At 37.1% G+C, this 26,499-nt stretch overlaps 1 protein-coding gene across 5 annotated transcripts in view; it reads right to left on the bottom strand.

The window, feature by feature from the left end:
- The window catches only part of TTC26 (tetratricopeptide repeat domain 26), a 49,265-nt gene that overhangs the window by 4,320 nt on the left and 18,446 nt on the right, over positions 1-26,499 (bottom strand). For all 5 annotated transcript variants that reach the window (XM_038154706.1, XM_038154701.1, XM_038154702.1 and 2 more), the window contains exons 7-17: positions 26,063-26,234; positions 25,597-25,671; positions 24,287-24,389; positions 21,151-21,206; positions 19,317-19,370; positions 18,830-18,893; positions 12,228-12,316; positions 8,330-8,413; positions 6,096-6,165; positions 3,641-3,747; positions 1,306-1,439 (exon numbers count right to left, since the gene is read on the bottom strand). In XM_038154706.1, coding sequence (XP_038010634.1) covers positions 1,306-1,439; positions 3,641-3,747; positions 6,096-6,165; positions 8,330-8,413; positions 12,228-12,316; positions 18,830-18,893; positions 19,317-19,370; positions 21,151-21,206; positions 24,287-24,389; positions 25,597-25,671; positions 26,063-26,234 — 1,008 coding nt within the window. The remainder of the gene's footprint in view (positions 1-1,305; positions 1,440-3,640; positions 3,748-6,095; positions 6,166-8,329; positions 8,414-12,227; positions 12,317-18,829; positions 18,894-19,316; positions 19,371-21,150; positions 21,207-24,286; positions 24,390-25,596; positions 25,672-26,062; positions 26,235-26,499) is intronic.

Below are 26,499 nucleotides of genomic sequence, written 5' to 3'. Positions count from 1 at the left end.
TCACAAAACATAGCTTCTCTGAGACAGGTCTATTCATCTGCAGTGCTGGGATAGGTTAAAATGCACACTAGATGCGATCTCAGAGACAAAAAAGCAACCAACAAAAAAGTCTTGTATATAATTGTAAAGAAATGATAAGTTAAAAAATAAAATCACCAAAATGTAATTAGTTTAGTGTGTGCATATGTGTGTATTTGTATACATACCCTCACTCTTGCAAAATTGTTCCCCAGAACAAACCAAACTTAAAAAAAAATCTTTAATGTTATTTGCTAGTCTTTAGTATGGCAACATCTAGCTCAATGCTGCCAAAGCACTTTACACATAACACAATACACAAAACCACAAATAACATGGAAATCAACACTCCTAATAGAATAAACCTATTACTGTTAAACCTATATAAATCCTGCTGCAGTTTGCCAGTTAGTTTACAATAAGATCTTAATTGCATACTTTAAAAACAGGCAAGTTATGTGTATTTATTGCATCTGCTGCAGTGCTTGTTAAAAGGACACTTGAAAAGTATACTAGTTAATGAGGTTATTCCAGCAGAGAAGTGAATAGAGGGAAGGTGTAGAAGCCAAGATACACACCTACCAGTCATGTAGGAAAGCGCAACTTTGGCCAGAAGACAATGGCCATCTGGCATCACAGCAGAATATTCACAAGGGAGCAGTTTTTAAATACAGCTTCACTACTCTCTCTCATTCCCCATCCAGTGAAATGGGCCGAAAACAAAATTATCAGTAACACAGATGATTTCCTTTAAGCTTTCATCAAGTAAGTATATCTGTGTGACACGGTCAGTGTCTTCAGAAAACAAATTTTAATGAAAGCACAGTCTCATCTACTCTTTGTTTAGAGAAATCATGTCCTTCCTACAGTGTTGAGTAAATGTTTCCTTAGTTCTGTTCTATGCATTTTAAAATGTCATGTGATAGTTTTCCATTCTTACACCATCAACATGAAATGATGTTTTCCCCCAGTTCATGAACATACTACTACACTTATAACCTAGTTTTTCCTAGTGATGATGACTAAAGTATTTTGGTATTTTATAGTCAACAGCACTTGCTCATAAATTATTCTCTACCATATATTCTATAACTGTTGGTGTGGAAGATAGACTTCCAGCTGAAGACTGCATATGGAGCCTCTGGATGGAGCGTCTATTCTCTGAAAGGTCAATAAAAGATTGGAAGATGCTATGTAGTCCTAAAGCTGATATTATGATTCTGGCTTACAGCTAGCTGAAAATAGGAAAAGAGCAAAATAAATTCAGATACAACACAGAATACTCACTTTGCTTCTCGGCCAGCTAAGATCATTTGAAATACACCCACACAAGCACCTCTCTTGCCTTCCCAGTATTCAGGATTATTGTCCAGTCTCTCCAGAATATCAAAGGCTTTGGCTGAATAGTAAAACTGACGCATCTGCACAGAAAGTGAAACATTATTCCTGACCACCTTTCAGAAGGGGATTAAAAACACTGAACCCAGTTTTCTGAAATCAGCAGTAAGCTGTAGAAGCAATGTGCATTTTCCTGATTTTCTGCAGACAGCAAGTGACACAGAACAGGGACACTGCAGTTAAAGAAATGGGAAAAAGGCAGTTTTACGACATCTTTTTTGAGGTGCCTTATCTAGTGTCATACTAACTATATCAAAACCGTTGACAAAATATCAACCTCCAACTGGTCCAGACATTTGAAAATGAAACCACACTTCCTCATGCAGACATGACCACATATTTGTTTATCTTCTGGGTTTACCTTAATCTTTTTTCTTCACTGTTACAATACAGTACAAAAGACCATCCAGTGACTCTATAATCCAAAATATTCCCTAGTATAGGAAAATCCCTATGTGTACCCTATCTTTTCTGCCTTAGGTTCTCTACTTGTAATTGGGAACCAGGAGCAAGTTGCTTGGCAACAGTCAATGCAAATGGAGTGACCAGATTAACTGTGGCTTTTGAAGTCAGCACAGCACATCTCATGTGGGCTGCATGAGTGCTCTCCACTTGAGCAAGCCTGAAGGGCAATGGTTTTTGTGACTAGCATCTTCCCATGAGAAATCACAGAAGGCAGACCGAGCACAACCTCCTGTCCTTTGGTAGCTGGAAACCTGCAGAGAAAAAAGTGCAGGCTGTGGGAGCTACATTTGGAAACCTTAGTCAGAGAAACACTGGTACTACAGGATGAGTAATAATTCTCTTTTCTTCACATAAATGTTGATTTTAACCACTGGTGACTGGCAAATACTTAAATGTATGGGGATAAAGGATAGTGAGTATGAACACCATCAGATGTGTCAGCTAAAAAGAAAAATTAGAATACTGATCTATCCAAATTAGTATCTGATCTAGTTCCACTAAGCAGGTACAGGTTTAATATTCTCCTTCTATCTGACATAAATCTAGGAAATGCTTCTCCGCAAGTCATGTGCTGTTTTCCATATGGACAAGATGGGCTGTTGCATAAAAAGCATCAAGAAATTAGCATGAAATCCTGTGTGCCAGCTTCCTCACTGAACAATTTCTATCAGCACAGCAATGAGGCATCCAGCTACACCACCTCCTAGGACACTGTTGAGTGTTCCATTCATGCTCATTCATGTTTTCCATTGAGCAAAGCCTAACGCAACTGCCTTCTTAAGTTACATCTCTGGTGCTGTCTGTGGATCTCCAATATAATGTAATGTTTCAGAAACAACTGAAAAATGCCACATAAAATCAAACAACACGGACCTTGCCATTTAGTTCAAGAGGTACAATGGCTGCTAGTGTAGAAAGACAAATTATATTACTAAAGTAACAATTTTGGAGCAGTCATTTATGGCCATATGTAGACACATAATTAGGCTGAAAAATTTAGTTCTATAAATGCAGCTTTTAAGAGCTCTAGATAAATCCAAAATATGGAGCTACTTCTCCTCTTCAAGACAAGAAGATTTTGAAAAGAATTTAGACAAAGCAATCAATTGATTTAAGTGAGACTTTAAATGATCTAGAGAGAGATTTTACATGAGGTCTGATTGTCAACCTGCTTTCTCAAATTGCATCTATGGGAAACACCAGAGGCATAGTCACTTGCTTGAGCAACTAGACTTTTACGGTGAGATTGTAACTGAGTACTTGAAAGATGTACAAGGGATAAGTCTTTCAGTTTTAGAATATTGCTTTTGAGATCACAAGGAGTATCTCCCCATTACAAACTTGAAGGAAAACACAATACTGGCCTGACCAAAAAAAAAAAACCAAACCAAAAAAAAAAAAAAAAAAAAAAAAGCAGCATGAGGCATCTTGTTGAATCTATGCTAGATTTTTTTTCCTTTAAAGTTTTTTGTCCTTTTTACCCATAATGAATCTCTAGTAGGAGAAGTAACTGTTATCATTATTGATAGCTCAAGCATGCAGTAATTTACCAACAGTTTAATCAATGGGTTCTCTACCAAGAAGGCCTGTAGGTTAAAATACTGACTAATCCTTGCCAACTCATTCACATTATTAGACATCCTGCCATTATAACAGAAAATTCACTAGTGATGACAATGATAAAAACTATCAAAAAATGACTGTTGGTACAATCACTGAATTAACATGTGATACACCAAGCTCTAAAGAGAAAACTCACTTTGTAACAATCATTTGCAATGAGCTGCAATAGGTTAAAGGAGTCCCCTGATGTTTCCATCTTCAGATAGAGCTTCCAGGCTAGCTGTGGTTTCTTATTCATAATATCTGCAATAACAAGAAAAAGCTGGCATTGTGAAAAGAATATGCTATGGACAATATTCAGTGGAAGGTGGAATAGATATTCCTGTACTTCTTTGTTTTATGTAAATGCCTCAGCCATGAGGCTGTGAAGGGGAACTTGTCCTTATCTTCTGCCTTACTAGCGATAACAGCCAATGCAGCAGAGAAGACCAGTGTCAAAAGAAACAATTATAGTATTTACATCTTAATTTATATTTCACAGAAAAGCAATAAGAACAACTCTCATGATTTCAGATGTGATTAAGGAATAGAATGGAAAGCATCAGAGAAGTTTCTTTATGCAGGACAATGAACTATGGCAATCCATTTATACGGTAAGATTAAGAATTGTGTGTTCTTATACACAAAAAAATGTTAATTGGCACCAAACTGAGGTCTTTAATACTTGGTGCCCATGTCAGTCTAAACATTCAATTCCCATGATTCATAACAAATCAGAAGGAGAGGGCAGAGGTTGAAGCTCCTCCAAGCATAACAAAACTTGTCATTACTAGAAAAAAATGTTTCTAAATTCCTGAGATCCTGTGCTGGTTTTAAATTCATGTATATGGTTAGAATTTTTCATTGGTCTTTAACTTCCAACACAGTTAGAAATAAATGAATCTGAATCTTCTATCTCGATGAGTTCTATTTCTTGGTGATAAGCCATTCTCTTGAATCTATGGTTGGTATTCATAATTCCAGCTTCATTCAAACACTGGGAGTAAAGAAAATTACTTTGATTTTCTTTAAAGTAAGTTTTCCTTTATTTTTCAAGCCTTATAAGGATCACTCTTGTGCTTTTTTAAAAGAGGGACTGTTTAGCTCATTCTATCTGTGTCCACTGTGTCTATACTTATATTGCAGGTAGAATGGGTGGTAACCAACAATAAACATGTAACACCAAATCACAGAATTTATAGATTCTTCTCATTTAGGAGGCAGCAAGACATCAAATTGGATTTACCTCTCATCAGGTCCAAATACCATATACAGTGGTAAACAGCCAGTTCTCCATTTCCAACACCAATCTACCAAGAGCAATGCAGCTCTGTGCTAATCCAATGTTTTCTGACCTTCTCTTCAAGAAGAATTTGGTGTAAATAGCACTATCATACTAAACAAATATTGCACTCTGTCATGTAAAAGGATGCATCTCTTGTACTTTTTGCCCCTTGGAAATATTTCAGCATTGAATTGTTTACTACTCAATCCCTAATTATACTCTGACATTAATGTATTGTAATGTGATCTGTTAGTAATTTACATACTTGACAAAAAGATAACGATTTCATCATTCTCATAAAAAAATCAAATAAAACATCCATATATAAAGCACTCAAACACCGTCTGGTACTGCAGCTTAATTAAAAAGGAAATAAACTGGCACATCCTAAAACAGAGTCATAGATAGGTATCCCTATGTGTGATGTGCCTGTCTGGAAAGATCATGTTAGGAGATGTTTCCTACATCTGCAATATGGCATAACATCCCAAAACATATGTATCTACATTCCAGGTATAACTGCTGAAAATGGTTTGATAAGAAAACATTTTTGTCTGGCACTGTACGGAAAACAAATTAGCCCAGGGAGTCTCAGACTCGAGTCCTTAGAAAAGCCCACTTCTACACTACTTTGTATGTGCACTGCAGCTGTCTCTGTACTGAGGTGTACTCTGCAGTGTTTTAAAAACTGGTAAATAAAAGTAAATAACATTTGCTATAGAATATTAAACACAGCAAAAGTTTCCTGGATTCAAGGAAATTCAAGGAAAGAAGTCTTCTAAGAGTTTTTGGAAGAAAAACACATGCTGGACATTATAAGGATATCCCTCAGGCACAGGAGTCTGGACAACATGTAGAATAACATGGTAGGAAGAAAAATACCATGTATGCTTGCCCGATTCTTCTCTTCCCTAGCATCTGACAGTGGCTAACCTTGAAGGCAGACAGACCCTTGAGCCTGACCCAGTATGAATGCTTCTATTTTGTGTTTTACTCAACATTTTAGAGTAGTAATTCAGTCTTTTTAGACAGAAAGTCTTCACTCAAGCAATTGAGTAGACAATTGAGAAGAAAAAGGGTCACTGGTCAGGACAAAGCTGCATTGACAGTACTATAACAGCACTGCACTGAAGCAGTAATTGCTTATAAAAGCCAGAGGTATGAAAGGTGCAATAACCACCCACACTATAACTAGTGCAATCAGCTTTTCACTTTCATAGTCCTGAATCCTCCTACAACATTAAATTCAATTAGGAGAGTGGATTGCCAAGACTGACGCAATAGAGGAGGATCTGTATTCTGCAATGCTGAAAGCAAAGTGACTCACAGCAGCGAGCCAGCCAGCTAAGGTAAACAAAATCACTTTTTATCTTCTCACTCTGGATCAAAAGGAACACCTGCAGGAAGAAGGAAAATGAAAGATTATACACGCATGTACTTTTAAACAAACCAAAGGCAAACCTTCCTCATTTCAACACACAGATAAGGTTTAAGTCACACAAACAACTGGTCATGAGACGAGTTTGGGTATGCAACTGCAGCGTAGGGGGCATCCCTCTGTGTGGAGTAGGTGGAGGATTCACACAGTGCCCTGTTTGTCAAGGGACATGTGCAGCTTCAGAACACCAAGCTGTGCAGAGGGTGCGGCCTGCCCTGAACAAGTGCCAGTAGGCAGCCATGCAACACAAACAGCACAAAGGAACACTGGGCCTGTGGGAAAAGCTATTTGGAATGTGTTTGTTTAGAAAGCAACGCAAGCAATTGTATTAGCATCTTCTTGAAATACTACAAGTTTCACATGTAGATGAGACTTTCCTTCCATACAGGTCAGATCATTCCAAGTCTGCAATATGCCATTTCTAACCATTTCATTTTCAGTAAGATTCTCAGGCAAAGCACTCATCTTTTGTACCTTACTGAGCAAATACAGGTTTGTTACATTCTGCATAAAAAGGGATGTGTGGGGGAAGTTATACATTTTAAAATGTACTCTGGCTTTGCTCAAAGAAAAAGAAAAGCTATTTATGCCTCTCTCAACTACATTTGTAACTAAACTGGATGCTACTGGCAAAAATCAAAATACCTTTCTAGGAAACAGATGCATGTACTTGTGTAACAGTGAGCTACACAAATTACTGACATTTGTATTGCTTAAACATTACTGATCCCCTAATTTAGGGGGGAGGAGAAGGAGTAATAGGGAAGAAATAAAAAGAAAGCAGCCTTATCACTGTAAGTAGCACTTTATCATATGTTTTAGGGAGGTAGGCTTTTAAATAACTTAGGAAGTGCTACATGTAGAAATTTTACAAGTTTATGAGACACTGGGGAAGGCTGAGCTTTATATGGAACTGTCATCACAACCCAAGATCAGACATGAGGCCAGATGAACCAATGTAATTATATAATTCTGGTATTTGAATGCATCACCTATATAACACAAGTTTCTATAGAACAGCTTCTAAAAAACATAAGAGGAAAAATGTAGATTAATAGGAGTTCACAACTTTGTGTTTCTTTGTTGCCTAGTTGCTGCTAAAACTTACTTACAGCATTATCATTTTAATGGAGTTTCAGGAATCAGCATAGCCTGCTAGCATAGTTCTGAAAGATTTTCATAAGGCTAAGTGAATTGAAAGCTTGTTGAATTGAAATACATATCCATCTTCCTTACAGTCTTGGATGCTTTTCTTAAAGAGAGATGCAATTTTGGGTCACAGAAATGAAGGGGTAAGGGTGCTGGATGGGAGGGCAGGGATGGGGGGGAGAGACAACTTGTAAAGCCAGAGGAGCTCTATTATTGACAAACCGGGATAGTTAAAAAAAAAGTTAGAAAGACTGGAAAACCAAAACGAAACATAAACCCCAAACCAACCAAACCTATATGATTCACTTTAGACTATGTGGTGTGGGATTTTTTTTTTTTGTGGCTTGTCTTCTTTTCTGGTCTTGTGGAAAATGTTGCTTCCACCTTCATAATAGCTATTTGCTTTTGCATATTTTAGTTGTAATTAAGTTTCTGCTGCACACAGACATAAAAAAGTATTGGGTGTAGAAGTTAATCTCTTCCAGCTGCATATGAATGCTGCTGAATAAGATAGTGAGCACTTCCTCTTTTCCTCCCACATATCCCAGAGGAGGATTTTTTTTCCAAAACACAAATTTCTAGGGACACCTAGAAGCTCTTAACTATTCAGTGTCTTTTACTTAGCATGCCCTACTCAGTCTGAACAAAGAGTGCCTGGGATCCCAGACAAAGCATAGAAAATCTGATTAAGAGGCCATTCTTTGATCAATTAGAGGTAGCTGCAAGCACTCTTGTGATGTGCCACAAGCAGCATGACTCCCTGTATACCTCACATTACAAGATTAGCAAGATAATCTTTTCTGAATAGTGCTCACTGAGAGTTTCAGTTCTCCTAAGAAGGGGAAGAAGATGTTCCACAGAACCTGCTTATTTTCAACCAACATGAACATCTGGGCGAAGAAAAGGAAGGAAAAAGGGAAATATGGGGGAAAAGTTTCCATTGCTTTTTTTTTTCAAAGAAAATAAATACATACCTCTTCAGCTTCGCTAAAATTGCCCATTGCAGCTTTGGCTTGGGCATAGTTGAAGTTAAAAGTGTCATTGTTGTAGAAGTAACTCTGAAAAATATGGACAAACCCCACATAAATACAACAAAAAAACCTCCCCCCATGATAAAACAACATTAAAAATACATCCCCCTGCCTCAATCTGAGTCAGACCATATAAAGAAGACAATGGGAAGAAAGAGAAAATCCCACATTAGCAACATACGGTATTTATAAACAGTGGGCAGAAAAATGATGGACTAGCTTTTCTATCCTACATTCATGACTACAAACACTACTGAAACATTCCACAATATTAACTATGGGAGATCTGGAAAATGTTCCAAGCTTAAAATTGCAGCGGCAGCTTTTGTGGGTATAATTTTCACTTGGGGCATGTGAAGACATGCTGTGCTGCCATGGTCTCTTTCACTTCCCAAGCACTTATTTCACCACTAGGGTGGGTAAATAGGCAGTTGACTTCCTTGAGTCTTAAAGGCAGTTTAAGACAAGCAAAACCATTTGTTCTTCTAAGACTTGTCAAGGTTTATCCAGAGATCCTGTGCATCTGGTTACGTGATGGATGCTAATCTGACAAAATGGATCTCATGATGGAGGTGAAACCACAGTACTGGGCTGTAGCAGGCAGCACACCAGGTAACAGCACTTCTTCAAGCAAGCCTTGTTTAAAGGTACCCTTCTCTCTAGCTGAAGTGCAACACTGAGTTTTTCCTTCCCATAACACCTGATATGAAACACCTGGTTTAGGACACATCAGATTCAATTAGCTCTATCTTCTCTGAAAAGCTACATGGTCAAAGCAGGAAATGTAACTCAAGGAACAGGTTAGGCTGATATTTGGGGTTGACCTGATCAAAGTCAGTCTGAAGTACAACTCAGATGACCAAAAGTCAGCTGTGTTCTACATTCAGCATTGTCCCACACTGCTGGACCAGTAGAGCTGGCAGAGGTAAGATAGAACACAATACCAGATGCAAGCATGAACGGGATTGAGGATCCCTGCCCAGCAGCGCTGCAGTGTTTATGAGAGAGCATGGAGAAATAGGTGGTTTATCCAATACAGTTACTGCAAGAAAGCATCTCTGTGTGCATAACAGCAAGGTATAGGGAAGAGAAATGTTTTTCCTTCTACAACATTTATAAAGGAAATGGAACTTGTGTAGGAAGATCTAAATTTTGGTTTTTTTCCCCTCTTTGGAGTGAGGAGGAGGTAAAAAGCATAGTTGGGACTGTACAAAAGGTAAATCAAGCAAGGCACAAATCCCTTTCCCAGTAATATCTTCTTTCATGATATAGGGACACTGAGGAACATCTTCCTTTCCCTGTCACAGGCAGTCTACAAAGGGTACTGATTTAGTTCACCCACACACATCAAGCTAGTGCCTTGAAAGGGAAGGTGAGGGATTGCCACTATTTGCCAGATATTCAGGTTTCACCCAAACAGTGAAATGGAAGCATGCACAAGCCAGCAAATACAGCAAGCTGTGTGACAGCATGAGGATGAACCAATTGGGGTGAACCTTAAAGCTCAGTTTGTGAAAATACTTCAGTGCCCTTATGATGAACTAACTATGGGTTTCGCCATATGAGGATTACGACACTTTACTGCATTCTTTCTCAACAGTAGTTTCATGTGAATCAGCACAAGTCCCAGGTTAAGCAAAGCTGGTGAGCCAGATGCTAGTTTTACTGCATGAATGCTTTCTTCTGTTCAAGTAGACCCCATTGTACTTTTTAATTAAAATGGAGAAGAACTTTTGTCAACAACCAAACTCAAAAAATGTGTCATTTTGTCCTGGCCATATAAGTGTTAGAGATCAGACCTACAGCAAAACCAAAACCAGGAGAAATTAACAAGTGCTGCTGATAATACAACACATTCACAGCAGCTAATTTTTTTTTTAAACCATATTGCATATACTGGACTTTCCTCTTTTGTAGTCTTTTTAGAGATCTTCAATGTTTTCATAAAACCAACTGTCCTCTGAGTGCCGTTCATTTCAATGACATACTCAGATACCCAGCTTAAAAATGAAGAATTCCCATTGTGGCCACACTCAGCAGAGCCTGAATCAGGTTGTTTTTTACTCAGTTAATCCCTGACAGTGTTATAATGTCACCCTTGGGGCAGCTGGCAATACATTTATGTCCTCTGAGGCTTTCTTATGCCTAAAGCAGTTTTAATTGATCACGGATGAAAGTGGTATTTCTTGAGATAATACCGAGCAAATAATCTTCATAGAGGGCAGCTCTATTTTAAGAGCTGCAGAGATTCAATTGAAATTTATTCCTGTGAATGAAACACAAAAGTAAATCCATGTACACCTTGCCTATATCATGGTACAAAAATAATAATTTTTGCATTCCTGTGACCTATAGAGAAGGGAAATGAGTTAAGTAAATCTGAGAAGGCTAGTCTCAGCTGCAAAATTATGAGAATGATCAATTACTTCAAAAGGAACAAGAAAGAAAAGTTGTAGTAGGCAGTAAATTTTTGCCCCATATACCTTGGAGGTGGTTTGTAATCACATTTAACTTTGACCTTTTCGGTTTAGAACTAGCTGGTTAAGAACCTTTTCAAGGAAATGGAAAGAGCTGAACTTATCTGTGGAGTAGTTGATTGCATTATAAATGTAAGAAATACACAGAATTAATTCTCTGGAAATTACCACCTATACCCATTGGCAGTAAACTGAGACAGATTACTGGCTCTAACTAGAAATCCAACTTTTAGATGGCTCAAGTAAGGCAAAGCAATTCTTACTGTCAATTTCCTTTTCTTCAATTACACACATACTCCAGTTTGGAGTGGTGGTGGTGTATCTCTTCATTCCACTACAGTGGAGCCATTCCAGTGGCTAAAGCCACTGGGATTTCTTCAAAAGTCTCCTTTTGAAGTTTAAAAACACTACATCTTCACCATTTTTCACTCACCAGCTGCTTTTGGGCACCATTACAACCACATGCTTTTCTTTAGATCTCATACTCCACATAACATTGTAGTTATGCTCATCTTGTGTGTCTCCCAATTCTTTCAATAATTTATTTTAAGATTCTCATTTCTCTTCCTACCAAACACAGTTGTTTCAACTCTACTTTCAAACCACTGGAACAAGACTGGAATAATTTTATCCATAATCACACTCCAGCCTCCCTCTTTCCTCACATCTAACTTTAACTGTGTATCTGTAAGTTATACCCATTCTATTCACTGATCTGATAATGCTGCATGTTGACTTCAAGCTTCTCTTATTTTGAAAAATGCAACATTGCCTGCAGGGTACTCAGATAACTTTCACAAAAATATCATTCCTAACTTACTGCTTTGGTAATACTGCCCTATTTTAGCCCTTCAATGACTGCTTTCTCTGTAAAATGTAAATGTTATTCCTTTCAGAGTCCTTCATGTCCTATCTTCCTTACACACTCTTCACTAAAATGTTGTCCCCAGTTATTAACCAGTGACAATAATCTCCATCACTCACTTGATAAGTCTTAAGAAAACATTTGGGGTTTTTTCCTCCATGCTGCCCACTCCATAAAAATACACTTTTTTTCACTGTCTTCCTTTGATTATATTTCTTACCTTCTGTGATGCCCCCAGAAAGCCTGATAATGATTAGATTACAAGTGTGATGAGTCCATCATGCCCACCATGCTGCATGGTACTATTTTCTAAATTGCTTCTTTACATTTTAATCCATTTACTGTACTGACCACTTATGTCCCGCTATCACTCCTGTGTTTTAATTGTATTGATTTGTTTCTGTATCTTTTTATGTTTCCATTGTGTCTCACATAGTACAGTCTAAAAGTAGTGATTCCATACATTACAGTACTACCAATACTAAATAATAATACTAACCTTGATTGAGTTGAGGTAAATTAGGACATTAGGGAATTGTCTAAGAAGAAAGAAGCAGGAGGACATGCACTGTCTCCCTGGAATGGTATCTAAAATTCAAAAGAGAAATGCAAATTTGTAGAATTTAAATACACATGGTAATGGAAATCACTGCCAAGATTGCTGGCACCTCTGAAAGCAGCTAGTTTCTAAAAATAGTGTAGCTTGCCTTTTCAGGCAAAGGACCATACTGGAGGTTAGGAAAAAACATTTGTTCATCTTGTCAACTCTCCCTACAGCATCCAATAACTTTTGCAAGAGCAAGTAACTTTGTTCAACAGCAAACTCTACAGAGACAAATAACAATTTTACCTAAGAGGCCTCTTCTGTAACACATTTTACCATGAATCATTCTTACTTGTAGGAAATGACCCTTTATACAAAGCCTGAGTTTGCTATTCTTACACCATTAGCCTTCTTTCTTTAAAACTATGCTTTTCAGTTACCCTGGACAAAGAAATTCTACATATATTAATTTTAGTTTGAGTTAGAGAGTAAACTTGCTATACTGAAAATATTGTTATAAAAAAGAATTAATACAGGAACAGGTAAAATATTAAGTGATATCAGACAGTATGGAAAGAAATGTCCATGCATGTGGATTACCACATTGCTCACAAGAGGCAAAGCCATAAATAAGTCAGACATATCAGTTGGAATGAGCGTCACTCAACTTTGCTGCTATCTATGTCATCATAAACTCTGCTGCAACCATATTATGCTGTCACCTACTCTGACATTGCAAGCTGTGTCACTGAAAACTATCTCAAAGCTTTTTTAAAGATTCTGAAGTAAGCTTACTAGGACTAATTTTTTGGATGTCCTGTCATTTCCATATAGAGACAATCAATCCTTATCTATGTCTGAACCATATCATTCAGTTCTCCAGCCGCAGAAGATTATTTGGTTATTTATGAAGTGTTCACTTGGGAGCAGAAACTGGCCTGTATGTTTATCTGTCCTTTTTTACATGCAGGTACAGTTTTCATGACAAATATGTGCCTTTACTGGACAATAAGAGAAACAGTTTTATACAAAAGAGCCAAGAAACATTGATTAACAAGACTAGAAATGAGTCAAAAACGTCCCTTTTCTCTGAAATTTGATTTCTGAAGTTCATAAAATCCCAATTTATTTTGAACAAAATTTAAAAAATGCAAAATATGCAAAGAAGACTTAAAACTGAGGCTGCATTTTCAGTAAAAATCAATCACAGTAACAAAATATTAGAAACACAGTATTCCCATAAATGATTCAAGTGTTTCTAAATTTTAGTATTTATTCTTATGTCCACATTTTGGCAGAAAGTTTTATTATTCCAGCACACCATCCCCCATATATTTTACTGAAAGATTCTGCTAAAAAAATCAAACAAGTAAAACATCTGTGTATCTCATACAACTCAGCAATGAAGAGTACCTAGCGACAGAAAAACTAGAATTTTCTAATTCACCCCATGTGGCTCATGCACAAAGAAGAAAAATTTGTCACTTGAAAAAATTACTTATGGTGACCTAAGAGAACCTTAAAGAAAAAGCTGTATGAAGTCCAGAAGAAATGTTTCATTTTTCTCACCCAACATCAAATATGCCTGAGTTGGTCCTAGAAGAAGACCACTGAAAACAAATGGGGTGCTCTTTTTCATTATACTTGCCATGGTTTTGGGTAGTTTGTAAGACTTATGCTAAGCACCAGAAACACTGCATTTATTGGGAATATTAATTTGTTTTCACTGATATTTCTCTTGTCCCATTTCCTCCTTAAAAGAAATCTGATCTGTTTAATTTTCCATCCAGTTGAGAATCTAGTAGAAGGGAATGAGAACTAGCTATAAAAATCTACTTATATCCTCCTTCAAAATGTCATTTCACATCATTAGAATGAAGAATTTTTATCAAGCTTAAAAAAACCCCAAGCTGCTGTTCAGATGTCATGTCTGCTGCTAGAGAATGAATATTGACTCCTACACTCTTAAGCGCTGCTTGGATGCTTTTTAGTTTTTGTTTTGTATGTCCCCAGTTAAAGTGCACAACATCCAGCATGAGATAAAATGTGTACATTTAATGGAAATGACTTGCACATTAACTCAGTTTACTCCATGTTCCTTGAACCTCCAAGGCAGAGATCTAATTAAAAAAAGCAAAGGGCTTAACTGATGACTACAAATGATTTTACAAATAAATGACACTGTGCTCTTCCTAAACTCCTGTTGCTGCTTTTCTTAATGCAGTCAATGGGATTTCTACAGTTAACAAATGCAAGTCAGAAAAAATATTCCACATCTTAATTTTAATCCATTATTTCTTGACAACCCATATTAAAAGAAGGCAGCTTGTAGACTGTTGCAGCTTACCCCCAACTGGCAACACTAAATACCACTCAGCTGCTTGTTCACTCCATCCTCCCCCCCCCAAAAAAAAAGTAAAGCTTGTGGGTTGAGACAAGAATGGTTTGATAATTGAAATAAAATATTATTATTAATAATAATAGTAATGAAAAGGAGATGGGGATGGGGACAGGGGGAATAAAACTCAGGAGAAACAAATGACCCAGAATACAATTGCTCACCACCAACCCAGGCCCTTCCCAGACCACAGTAAGCCCCTCCCAGCCAACTTCCCCTGGTTCATGTACTGGGCATGGTGGTCTGTGGTATGAAATAACCCTTCGGCTCATTCAGACGTCCTGGCCATGCTCCCTCCCAACTTCTCATGCAGCTCCTCATTGGCAGAGCATGGGAAACTGGAAAGTCCTTGACTTTGCAACAACTAAAACATCACTGTGTTGCTAACATTATTCTCATACTACATTCAAAATGCAGCACTGTACCATTCTCTAAGAAGAAATTTAACTCCATCCCAGGCTAAACTGGAACATAGGCCCAGTTGCAAAGACACAGCACAGGATTTCCTCACTCTAGCAAAAAACACCCTGCTCCTATATTATAAATCTGCAAAGCAGCTAAGCAACTTGATAAAGACCTTAAAGGTCCTTGGAAGGAGTAGCTGTATGGGAAGTGCTGAAGCATGATGTACATGCTTGAACAGCATGGCTGGTTACTTAGGAAAAGTCCAAGTATAAAAACAGCAAGAATTCTGTTCTCTGATCTAAATCCAACAGAACAAATGACCACAAGTATTCAACATAGTGGCTAATATGGTAAGATACCTAGAAACATAAAACCTATTATATATTGGATCCAAGGATTGTCTAGTTCAGAGTTTGCTGGGTGAGAATATGCAGCTATAGAAAGAAGATATTCTAATTTCACATATAATACATACTGTGGTATGTAATGGCACTTCTGCTGAAGTTTATCACAGCTTTCAACAATCTACACTGAGGACTTCTAAATCACCTCTGAAAATTTTGTGTTAAACAGCCAATGGCCTTTTCATCTACAACTTTTTTTATACATTCTGGTTCTCACAAGTTTCTCTATCAAATAAGTTGTTATGTGAAAAAGTAGTTAATGCTGTTTATTTTAATTGTCTTGAGTGATAATTTATGTCAATGCTCTTTGATTTTTATATTGTACAGTAAATAATTCTTCTCTATTCCTCTTTTCCTTGTCATTTATGATGTACATCATGAAACTCAGTCATCATTTTTCAGCCCATGTATTCTGCTTTACTTAATCTCTCCTTTTTTCCTACTTCAAGAATCCATCCCCTTTCTTTGATCATCCTTGCTGTTTTTATTGTATCTTTTCTTGATCTACCATTTTTTAAAGAAATGTAAGAACCAGAACTGTAGACAGTAGTCAAGGAAAAGGATCACATCTGTATACAATGACAGTAATTATTTTTGTTTTCTCTTTCCTCATAAATTCTTAGGATCCTCTTCAACTTTTCCAATAATTTTGCAAAATTTAATTTGCATATTATTACCCAGTCTTGCATAGTCTTTCACATCTTTCATCATTGTGGAAGATTTTATTTGTACTATTATGGGTAATTTTGTACCATTGGCAAACCTAGTCATGTCATTATTTGTCTCCCATAGCTCATTAATCATGAATACAAGCCCTTTCTTTAGAGAAACAAAAGGTTATTTCAAGTGTTCAAATCAGGTGCATTTTATCCTTTTCACTGCTACTTCCCTATAAATTTTCTAATTTTCTGCTAGAAATGAGAAAGGTTATTATGTATCTTCTCTTCTTAGGATTAGAACTGTGGACATTTTTTGAGGTTTTTGCTAACACGCAGATTTTGAATTTGATTATACTCAAATGACTGTGGTACAATTGTAATTTCATAATAAAATTTCAACTCAGGTGCTATGTAATTCAATATTGGCCCAGAGTTACCTGTTCACTTGTGCTTTCTCTAAGAAAGATAGAAACAAAAAGTTCATGCTGTTTACTATGCCATGTAATTGCATTTATTAGGTCAATATGGGCAGAACAAAAGTCTCCAACTATTATTTATCTTTCCATATAAAATCTGTAATCAGTTTAATAGGCCACTCACTGTTCCGATCCAGGCTGGCTGGTGAATAATTTGCCTTCAATATAGTGAGTTGCCTATCTAAACATATAACTGAAAACAGTATTATATTACTCACTGATAAAGAAAAGATATTTATTTTGAGAGAAGTTTTCTATAATATTTAGAACCATTTTTCCACTGACATAACCTATTTATCTATATTTATGTATGTTTATTTATGTACAACCTATGTTTATTTAATGTACAATCCCTATTGTACATTAAATCCCATCCCATAGACATTAAATACATTAATATCCTACATATTACCTTCTTCCTATCACATAAAAAATTATTTTAGTTTTTAGTTTCCTCTTCTAAAATCAGGCATTCCACTTTATCCAACTTCTTTAAAAACATCTAATTGTATAAAAACACTTACATACTTGGGCTTCATGTGCTTGGTTTTTTGTTATATCCTGCCTAAACAAAACTGTTTGCCTCTTCTATTTCCTATGTACAGTTTGATGACCTCCATCTGTTATTCATTTGAGGTTAAACAAAACCCCTCACACTATTTTACCTTTAAAGGAATTGCCCTGAACTGTGTGCTCTTCTCTATGGCAGTTTCCTCTCACAAACTTCTAAGAAGATGCCAAAACAGTTCTTACATGGAAGTACCATGAGGGTAAGATGTTTGCAGTACTGATGTTCCTTTTACCTCTGACTGGAACCAATCCTTCCCATAGCTTTGTTTTTTTCAAGTAATCCACCTCCCTAAGTGTACTGCATTTCTACTGCCATTCCCCCTCTCATTGCAAGGTTGAAGTCTCAGCCTCTCTATCTTTATTTTGCATATGAGTTTAAAAGTACTTCACAGTAAAATTCAGACTTTTGGCTTCCTAACAATTTCAATTTTGGGCTATATCTTCACAAGAAATCCTTCCCTGACTATCTTTTCCCTGAATATCTCTGTATTATTTTTATCCATTTTTGTTCTGGTCACTCATCACGCCTGCATGACTGTTACAAGGCACTAAGATGTTCCCACTAACCGAGTCCTCCACTGCTATAGTTCATATTGTTTCTTCCTGATTTCTGGGATCCCAACTCTGAAGAGACAGCTTCAATGCAAAAGGAATGAGTTAGGGAAATCTCATCTATGGAACAACTTCCAGCCTTCCAACATGAAATTCTTTGATGCATGACCTCAATAGTACCAGGGATGCAAGGGGAACAGAATAGAATGGCTCAACAGTATTTCTGAGTATTTCTTTCATCAGTGATGCCACTCTGTCTCTGGAGCTCCTTCTCTTAGTCACCATGGACACAGGAAACAGCATTCACGGACCATGAGCTTTCTGCACCATAAACATGCACCTAAAGAAACAATACTAAGTGACAATGCCTACAAAGGAAACTGGCAAGCCCCATTTAGTCTGAATTTCTATGCTACAACTACTGACTTTTCATTTGGGAATTTTCGTTTTGGCAAAGAGAAGGGAAAAGAAGAACTTGGTTTGGTCTATTATTGAGTAAGTAAAACTAAATATTGAAACTGTACTGATTTTGGGGCATGGTGGTAGGTGAGTTATAATGCTTTTTTTTTTCCTCTCTTATTGAAGCAAGAAGTTAGTCCCAGAGCTCCCATTTATCCCTGTAGCCAAAGTCCTCTTTACATTTTTATGACCCTCAGTTTCAGAGCACACTCCATGCTAGGACTCTATGTACTTTCATTAGTGGTCCTAGATTTGTACCTGTGTATCTCTGCCCGTGAGGTTTCAGCTGCTCACTTCATCTAATTAATTAGGCTGGTGTCTTCTGTTTCTCTAATGGGATTATTAGGCAAAGGCAAGCTGCCACAGAGACAGCTAAGATCCCTCTCACTAAGACTTGCAGTTTGCAGTACAGCCTCTTCTCCAGAGGAAGTCATAGAGTAAGGCTTGGAATAGAAACTTCTAATTTAAACTTTCAAATTTGTTTTAGACCTTTTGAAACTCATCTTATAGAAACAGAAACCTAGCAATATTCCTACTAACAGTCAGCAGTTAGTAGTATATACCAGATATGATGGTATATACTTGCATATTTTAAGACTGCTTACTTAATGGAAATAGAACATTTCAAACATACCACATTCACTGGCTGATTCCCCCACCAACTGGAAGAACTGCTGAGCAATTTTCAGATGATCTCTCTGAAAGAAGAATAAAAAAGAAATCCAAGTTGAGTTACAGGGTTGATGCTACAATACTCAGTGAAAAAAAGCTCTGAGAAACACTTAGGGAGCAACTAACAAATAAACCAGGGCTGAAGCAAAACCAGAAAAGGTAAATGTGCCATTCTATGTGTCTAGGTAAAGAAAAACACCATACAAATCATACAGGGATTTTGGAAACAGGATAGAGAAATCAAATTAATCTTGATTTACCATCAAGACCAGCAACGGAAATTTGCATTTCACTCATTCTGGACTGATTATTTTACAGGAGGTTAAGACACTCAGAGATCCTGCAATCTAAATAACAAATTACTGCCTCTTCCACTCCATTCCAGTTTCTACAGATCTGTTCACATTGTGATGTTGGACAAGCTGGAGAACCTCCTGGGCTTTACTCACCGAGCCCATTTCTTGTCCAAGTGCTGCATTTACCACCCCTTTGAGGATGTATTCCTGGAAAAAAAAAAGTTAAAAGGGATCAGAGAAGACATGGTGAAGATTTCAGAAGACACATAAAAGCCTATGTGTGCATTATTCTTCATTAATTCAACTCTATCACAACTTAGTTTAGTAGGTAGCTGGTTAGCGTGGTAGTGCTTAAGCACTGTACTAATTTAGTCCCCCAAAATACATTCTATTTGCTAGGTAGTCCCTTCTACTAAATATGTCAGATGCAAAGGGGTACTGTGTTTTCTGATAAGTCTTATGGTCAAAGACAATGCACCAGGAGGAACATGGTAACATCCTTTCATCCCCTCTTCACCATCATATTAACAAGAAGTGCACGATCATTATACTAAAGCACAGATCCCCTTTCAAGTATGTACATTGGTTAACCATAACCACTGACATCCTAGCTGCAAAATTCATAGTGTTTCTCATCAGGACAAATACGTCAAGAGGTTTGTGCTCTGTGGCCATGTTACTCCAGTGAAATTAAGAACAGAAGTTGAGTACCCTATAACCTCTAGTAGGATAAACAACTACAGTTTAATTCTTTGAAAAAAATTTTCTCAGTGTGTAACAGACCCAAATCTTATAATTAAGAGTTATATCTATAAACCTGTTTTAGTAGGTACTCCTGATAAACCAGGATGGCCCTGTTACAGAGATAAACACAGAAGAATAGAGACATCTTTCAAGAGACCAAGAGACCAACAACAGAATGGAAAGAAATATTCTGAGAGTACTAGCCAGGATAGTAAGTATTTGTTTTAGCACACCAACTGTCTTAGAGATGCCAAATAATTATCCTACAGGCATTGCAACAAAGAAGAAATTTGAGAAGTACTCAAGGAGGTTTTACAAGTAGTTTTGCAAGTATTAGTAGGGAGTTCTTTAAAAGTGTGAGTGAGAAATGGAAGAAAAAAAGCATAAAGATTCTCATTTCAAAATGTGAAAAATGTGATCAAGAATTATTAGCCAAGTATGTTGGGACAATATCCTACAATAGGAACAGCAGCTGCAGAAAACCATTCAAGTAAGCTTTGTTATACTGAAAATGCAAGAAGTGTAAAGTGACATGAGAAGACACTCCTCACTCCTCAGCACAGAATCACCGGATCTGTGTTTTTGAGGTTTTCCTTTTCCCTCCCTCTCTCCATCTAATTCCTTACATAGAAGCATGAAAGGTCCCTTTTATGCCCAGCTATGTGACCTTTAGAAAATAAACAGCAAAGAGGAATAAATCAGAGACTAAAGATGCTGGAACAGCCACAGAAGAAAATTACAGTAGCAGCCAAGGGACACTGTAGTTTTCACTCATGGCAGTCAAAGTGTGATGGGATTAGAAAATACCATTTATTAAAACTGTTTAATCTAATCTAGCTCATTTTAATTGAAATAGCTTCAAGACAAACTATATGAGCATCTGAACTAGCAAATCTGAGGGATGAAAGCCACACCAGGCAGACAACCAGCTATAGTTTTAAGGAGACTTTTACCTATAAAGTAATGGTCCATTTCCCAAAATCAAGGCTGCACACAACAGAGCTGTATTCTTAGTTTAATCCAGGTGGTACAGTAATAAACAGACTAAAGTACTCATATAGGCACATATATAATACTTTATGCATGCCCATTAAATTTATTATTGATGAAGGGCTGAAAACACAGGAGTTTTAAGAGTGGAAATGGGGCAAGCTGTCCTTAGGATACCAGTTTTGTATGTAGCAGATTTCATATCAGTTTATAACCTCTGTCTTTATGTGTCATGACATCATTTTCCAATTACCTGTGGAGCTGTAGGTTCCAGGTCCTTAATCAGGTTATAAGCCTCCTGCACATCATCTGAAATGCCAGACATTAGAATGCATGACAACCCACAGCACACTGTATTAGAGCAAGTCATTCATCCTCTACAACATTCCCCAATAGTCATAGACTAAGAAATAAACCACTTAGACAGGAGGAGAAAGGTAAGTATAAATCATTGTGATATCAAAACTATCAATGGTGATAGTTTTCTAGAACTCAAATAACAAACACAGAGTGAGTAATAGCTTCTTTATTACTACAGCTTTCCTAGCAGAGATGGTTTGGCCCCTTTGTTCATAATCCAGTGGCTGCCTTCTCAACAGCACAAGGTCAAAATAATAAATCCATCATCTTCCTATATTTTATTTTCTCATATTTATTTTGCTCTCAAAGAACAGGGTAACATGATGCTGTAGGAAAACTTCATCTTTTCCTTAGCAATATTTCAGCATCTGTCCAGCAGATCCTAATTAAAAAGGAAAAAGCACTACAAGTATTGAAGTTTAAATGTGAAGTTTGAAATCTATAAATTACTTATTTTCCACACAAGAATTACATAAACTGAATACATCATAAACTTTCCCTGAACTAAAAAGTATGTTGGCACTATGGTTGGCTTTGTAAATCAACCTAGTGAAGATCCTCTGCTACTGGCAAAATTTTGTTAATACAGCATTACACCAACTGCCCACACAAATAAGCCTTATCAAACAAAATTTTTTTCACTAGAACATACAAACCATGCAGCCATTTAAGGCAATATGCACTGGAGCTGCCAGGCTCCCATCCATAACCTCTGCTTTCTTACCTCCCTTGACTCCCTTAAACAGTTCACATAGTAAGGCAGCATTACCTTTGCTTTTCTTTTTTCCCTTTCTTTTAAAATATATTTTTGGCTAGCTCAGACCACCACCACCACAAAAAAAAAAAAAAAAAAAAAAAAAAAAAAAAAAAAGACAGTAACCCTTATTTTTATTAATCCAGTATAGACCATCAACACAGAACTATGCTCTTCAGGCTCCAACAGAAGTGACTAGCAAATCTCACAGCAGCAGATTACAGCAGGATACCAGCTGAGCTCAAACCCTGTTAGAAGTAAGTCTCTATGCTGAAGAGTTGAAAAAGCAGAATGCATGTTTGTGCTTCAGTCATTCCAGTTCAGAGCATATATCATCAGCACAATGCTATGTTTATCAGAGACCTTTTCAGTTTTGGAGAGACAGCTGTAGTCATTAGAAGTAAGAATTTCTCACTTTCCTAACCAATGTTGCTACCCTAGCAAGACTTAAAAATGGAAAATTACCCAAACCAGAAAAGAGGTTTTACTCCAAATTCCCATTGATTTTTGTCAGCACACATGTCATTTGTATATCACAGTTAAGAGAAGAACCTAACTAATGAAAATTACTGCAAGGCTAACAGCATATGAGTAAACAAGACTGATTTTTAACTGATGCATGAGATGCACTTTGTTTTCATGTAAATAGAACTTAATTTGACACATAAGTTATTATCAACAATATTGTTGAGCAAGATAATTTATAATAGTACCAATATTGCCTATAGTGACCCTGGCAACAATAATACTGGATGGAAAGGTGGCTGGGCACAGCAGACATGGATTTACCAATGCCAAAATGTACTCAAGGTGTGACTGGTTGTGTGAATAAGGAGATAAAGGTTGATGCTCTATACCTTTACTTTAGCAATGTCTTTGAAATGGTCTCTCACACAAACTTGAAAGATAGGACTGGCTAAGTAAAACTGTAAGGGGATGGAAAACTGGCTGGACTACCTAAGGACAGTGACCAGTTGTACAAAATCCAACAGGTGGCTCATCACTAATCAAGTGCCCCAGGGACTGATATTGTTGAATAACTTATTTCTATTAATGATCCAGATGATAGCATAGAGTACTCTGAGCAAGTCTGCAAATGATGAAAGATTGTGAAGAACGCGCCCAGATACGGAGAAGCAGCTCAGTAAGCTGAAAAAATGGGCTGAAAGAAATCTGATGAAGTTCAGTGGAGGCAAAATGCAAGTCTTGCATCTTGCTTGGTTTGAAACATACCTGAGCAAGTGAACTGGCTAAAAGGCAGTCTGGCAGACAGTGAAGCCTTGCAGCAAAGGAGGCACACTGGATCATGTTAGCATGAATGGAGCCATCACGGCAAGGGAAGGAATTCTTTATTTGGCACTTGTGAGGTTGCACATGAGTACTGTGTCCAGGTTTGGGATCCCACGATCCACACAGACTTTGAAACACTGGAGTGAGCCCACCTGAGGGCTCCCATGGCAGGAAGAGGGCTGAGGAGAAACTGAGAGAACTGAGTTTGCTTAGCCTTCAGAGAAGAAAGGATCTCAGGGGAGATCTTACCACTGTCTACAATTAACTGATAAAAGCGTATAGAGTAGATGGAAATAGGTTCCACAGAGTGAGAGAAAGGCAGTAGACTCAAGGTAGAACAGAGGAAGTTCTAACTGGATGCTTGTCTGGACAAAGCTTTATCTAATTGGACCTGCCTTGAATCACACAGCCAGTCAACCCACTGCTGAATAAAAGAACACAATGGGAGAATAGGAATAGCTCTGAAAAACTCTGATATAATTCAAAGAAGCCGGCAAACACAGGAGAGATAAAAGCAGAAAATCCTTACCAACTGATTCTGGCTACCTACCTGAATTCTTTAGGAATTCTAAAGTAGATTTTAATGAAATATCTTGTTTAAAGTCACTTTGATTCATATTTTGTTTGTGCTGTATTTACAGAAATGGTTGTCCTTGCCTTTACAGGACATATACCTACCATTCTCACATATTTAGGCAGACGGGAGGTCCCCTCACTAAAAAAAAATAAACACTACCATTCCCAAAGCCATCTCCTGCAACCCAAAAACTCCAATACTCTGCTGAAGTAGGCTTTTTTGAGTGCAAGTATTAAAGCCCTTCTCTGCAAGGCATGGGAACTTTTACTTCTCTATTTTACAGAGGAACAGAAAGTGAAATAAATTACATTTTACTGCAAAGAAAAAAAAAAGCATTGAATAACTTGAGATAAGATGAATTAATGTCATCCCTGAAGCTATGAAAGAGCCAGAGGAAGGTGTATTTACCTTGCTGCAGATAGTAAATCACAAGATTCAGTCTTGCCTCAGGAATAACATCAACCAGAGGAGGTAGGACTTGCAAAGCCCCTTCTCCTCCTCGGAAAACCACCTGCAGAGAAAAGCAGCATATTGATAATCATGTATCAGAATCTTTTTTATGATAAGTTAATTCAAGGAAATTAATCCTTAAATTTCTGCGTAAACAGTACAAAAAGGTCAGTGGCTCTGGCATTAGTTTAATTCCTGCTTTAATATAGCTGTAGAATTATACAGTGTGACAATCTTTACTCTGAAGAATATAAGTATTTAAGCCACACGTAAAGATTAACTTATTTCAGCTTTTAGCAGCTCAAAAGAGTGATACATTATATATGAAAGATTTAAAAGAATAACATAGTCTGAGTGAAGGGAACACATACAAGACTATAAACTGCTTATGATGTTTTTATATGAAAAAAAAATTAGGCTAACAACTCCACATTTATTTAGAATGACACAGGATCCTAAAATGATCAGGAGCAGTTGGTTATATTCCAGTTTCACATGATAGTTCCTCCAACAAGATCTAATGTACTTATTCAATAAAGCACTGGCAAAAATACCAACATACAAAATGAACAACATTAAATTACAAAAGTCCAGTGTGAAAGCAGTTTTAACTCTTGGAGAAAGAAGTGTTAGCTTGTGATGACTGCTCTTGAAAAATGACAAGGCAAGTAACTGCCTGTCATTAAACAAGAGAAATCTACTGTTACCAGTTGTTCAGCAAAATAATAATACCACTGAACGGAAAATTAACCATTAGTTACTCTTAGTGCCTCTTTTACTGCAGAACACAAAAGTATTTTGGTTTTACGAGCATCTATTTTCCTAGAACTCCCTGCTTAGTACTTTTGGGATGACGGCCATTTCCATGAGCTATCTTTATTCCAGTCAAACTGTTCTGGTACTAAATAGAGCTCAGGGTCATCCTGACTTGTTTCTACAGTGTCTTTATTGAGTGGGCTCCACAAAGTGTCTTGCATAGGTACTCTTACACAACATACATTATTTTAATATGCCTTCAAGACTAAAAGCAACAGTATTATTATTTTCTTGACACAGTCTCAAACTGTCAGGGAAAAATTCCAGGAAAAAAAGTAAATACACTTGATAGCACATTCACTATACTGGTAGGATTCCTGGAATGGGACTTATATGGCAGCAGAGACTCAATTAAGTCTGCAATTTTTCAAAATGTTCCATTTTATGAATCATCATGAAAAGCTCTACAAGTGAGTGCAGTTCATATTAAATCCCAGAAATGTATTACTTACCAGGTTGTGCTTTATGAGCTCCTTGCCAAACTCAAAAGATGATGAGGCACTATCTGTCAAGTTTTTGAGCTCTGCCTGGAATTACATACATTACAAAATTTTAACATAAAACCAAAAAAAGCAGAGTGGAGCTTCAAATGAGTTTCAAAGCTGACACCAAAACATCTCCATTGGTGTTGGATGACTAGAAGATTTTGCCTTTCCACTTCTATCTAATTATTTTAGCAATTGGGTAATACATATAAACATAAGACCAAAAGGATACTGGGAAAATGGTAAGACCACTGTTCACATATGTGGACAGATGGGTTAATGCCAGGGAGACTGAAATAGGCAACATTCCTATAAGAACATAGTGACAAGGAAAAGGCCATTAACAACATTACTGATTAAGATAAAGGAAAAGAAACATGTATGGACTCTTAAACTAAAATAAAGGTGAGTTGAAGGACTGTCCAATAGATACCTCTGCAGCCTTTCCATTGTAAAGTCGGAAATGGTTACAAGCCTTAAGGTTAAGAGCAATGGTGCTGTCAGGAACTTGCTGAAGATAAACAGCTAGCACTTCCTGTGATACATCATAGTAATCCAGTTTGTAATAGCACAGGGCCACATACACATTCAGAGCCAGGTATTCCCTGAAGGAAAGAGGATTAAAGAGAACCTTTAAATCCCACCAGGTAGTTTAACATTTCCCCACTTCAGTGCATTAAAATCAGTAAATAAAAAGAAAGCTCTCACATCTCTACATATTTTACAAACACATCAAAACTGGGGCTTCTGAGAAATGCTTAGGGCTTCTCTAGTTTGTCAGCTAGGACACATTCACAGTATTTTTTTCCACAGCAGCTACTGCAGCTTTTTAAAATTATCAACAAAACTTTCGGTTTGCAAGTCTGGGAA

Source organism: Motacilla alba, chromosome 1A (assembly GCF_015832195.1).
Source record: "Motacilla alba alba isolate MOTALB_02 chromosome 1A, Motacilla_alba_V1.0_pri, whole genome shotgun sequence".
Taxonomy (NCBI): Eukaryota; Metazoa; Chordata; class Aves; order Passeriformes; family Motacillidae; genus Motacilla; species Motacilla alba.
This window is presented reverse-complemented; position numbering and strand designations above follow the sequence as displayed.